This window comes from Centroberyx gerrardi, chromosome 5 (genome assembly GCF_048128805.1).
Source record: "Centroberyx gerrardi isolate f3 chromosome 5, fCenGer3.hap1.cur.20231027, whole genome shotgun sequence".
NCBI classification, from domain to species: Eukaryota; Metazoa; Chordata; class Actinopteri; order Beryciformes; family Berycidae; genus Centroberyx; species Centroberyx gerrardi.
This window is the reverse complement of record NC_136001.1, coordinates 36,850,609-36,853,108: the sequence shown is the minus strand read 5'-3', so window position 1 is coordinate 36,853,108 and position 2,500 is coordinate 36,850,609. Positions and strand designations below refer to the sequence as shown.

General features: G+C 46.9%; 1 protein-coding gene across 1 annotated transcript in view; it reads left to right on the top strand.

Moving 5' to 3' along the window:
* Positions 1 to 2,500, top strand: part of LOC139926195 (E3 ubiquitin-protein ligase RNF182) — a 4,466-nt gene that overhangs the window by 154 nt on the left and 1,812 nt on the right. The window contains exons 2-4 of the mRNA XM_078283880.1: positions 379 to 532; positions 895 to 962; positions 1,108 to 1,222. Of these exons, the coding sequence (XP_078140006.1) occupies positions 379 to 532; positions 895 to 962; positions 1,108 to 1,222 (337 nt within the window). The remainder of the gene's footprint in view (positions 1 to 378; positions 533 to 894; positions 963 to 1,107; positions 1,223 to 2,500) is intronic.

The following is a 2,500-nucleotide window of genomic DNA, read 5'->3' as shown; positions in this document are numbered from 1 at the left end:
CAACCTCCTGTAGACCAGAACTTGGTCCCCAATATGTACAGAATCCATCCTGCAGATTAGATGATTAGATCAGATTAGACTAGACTAGACTTTATTGATCCCCATGGGGAAATTCGGTAGAGGAGAACAAATGGAGATATAATTTTACACATTAAAAAATTAATTTCAACACTAGAAAATGTTTGTGCATGAAAAGCATGTAAGTACAGCATGTATGAGAGTATCCAAAATTACAACATTAGACCATTAGAAGACAAAAAAGAATGAAAATATATACAATATACAAACCTCTACCCAAAATATGAAACAATACAGTATGAAATATGTGAAAAATGCTGTGTGGTGTGCCGGTTGCCGGTTGCCGGTTGCCGGTTGCAGGTGCAGACATGGGCTCAGTCTCTGGTCTACACTCTGGAGGAACTGGAGTGTAAGATCTGCTACAACCGCTACGACACGCGCAGCCGCAAACCCAAACTGCTGGGCTGCCTGCACCGAGTCTGTGCCAAGTGTCTGAAGAAGATGGTGGACATGGGTGAGTGACATCACCGGACCACATGACCCCACAACAGGTCCCCTGTTACTATGGTAACCACTGTGTTCTGGAACACTGCTCCAATGTTACTATGGTAACCACTGTGTTCTGAAACACAGGTCCCGTGTTACTATGGTAACCACTGTGTTCTGGTACGCAGGTCCCGTGTTACTATGGTAACCATTGTGTTGTAGAACGCTGGTCCCCTGTTACTATGGTAACCACTGTGTTCTGAAACGCAGGTCCAATGTTACTATGGTAACCATTGTGTTGTAGAACGCAGGTCCATGTTTCTAATGTTATTACATTATGTAACTCTTTCTATTGTTACATTATCTAACCCTGTTTTCATTGGCTTTCAGGTGAGTCGTCGCCCTCCGTCATCAGCTGTCCATTCTGTCGCCATGAGACTCACGTCCCCGACGAGGAGGTAAGACTCCTCCTTTACACACCTGATGAGGGGTTCTGTGTCTCAGCAGCCAATGAGGCTTCAGGAAACAAAAGGACAGATGGAAGCCAGTGTAATTACACTGTATTTATGTTTCTGTTGTTCTCCTGTCTGTCTTCCTGTGGAGGTTTGGCTGATGGAGGACGACCGCCACATTCTGGCGGTTCTGTCCTGTCAGGACCGAGCCCGGCGAGGAGGAGGAGGGGGGGGCGAGGTGGTGCTGAGCCCCAACAGTCTGACTGGTAAAATCACTTTTTTAATACTTTTTTAACACATTAATGTTCATTCACCAAATGATTTGTATTCCATTCTATTTTGTATTGTGTTGTTTTTTTTCTCAAACTGTAACTCTGGTTTGAAAAGCTAATCACCCTGCAAACCAAGACTGGTTCTGATTTTACCGTCCCAGACTGCATTCTCACATTATAGTCAAATAGTTTGGTGATGCAGGTCATCAGTCCAGGTTCAGGATGGAAGACAGATGATTAAAGGTTCCTACAGGATGTAGGACACAGGATACAGGATGTAGGACACATGATGTAGGATGCAGGATGTAGGATACAGGGTGTAGGACACAGGATACAGGATGTAGGATACAAGATGTAGGACATAGGACACAGGATATAGGATACAGGATGTAGGACATAGAATACAGGCTGTAGGATACAGGGTGTAGGACACAGCATGTAGGACAGGGTGTAGGATACAGGACATAGGATGCAGGACATAGGACATAGGATACAGGATGTAGGATACAGGATGTAGGATACAGGATGTAGTATGTAGGACAGGATGCAGGACATAGGATACAGGATGTAGGACACAGGATGTAGGACACAGGATGAAGGACACAGGATCTAGGACACAGGATGTAGGATGCAGGACGCAGGACACAGGATGTAGGACACAGGATGAACGACACAGGATGTAGGACACAGGATGAACGACACAGGATGTAGGACACAGGATGTAGGATGTAGGACACAGGATGTAGGACACAGGATGAAGGACACAGGATGAAGGACACCAGGATGTAGGACACAGGATGTAGGACGCAGGACACAGGACGTAGGATGCAGGATCTAGGACACAGGATGTAGGACACAGGATGAAGGACACAGGATGTAGGACGCAGGACACAGGATGTAGGATGCAGTATCTAGGACGCAGGATGTAGGAGGCAGGATGAAGGACACAGGATGTAGGACGCAGGATGTAGGATGCAGGATCAAGGACGCAGGATGTAGGACACAGGATGTAAGACGCAGGATGCAGGACGCAGGATGTAGGACACAGGATGTAGGATGCAGGATCTAGGACGCAGGATGTAGGACACAGGATGTAGGATGCAGGATGAAGGACCCGGATGTAGGACGCAGGATGTAGGACGCAGGATGTAGGACACAGGATGAAGGACACAGGATGTAGGACGCAGGATGTAGGACGCAGGATGTAGGACGCAGGATCTAGGACGCAGGATGTAGGACACAGGATGTAGTACGCAGGATGAAGGACACAGG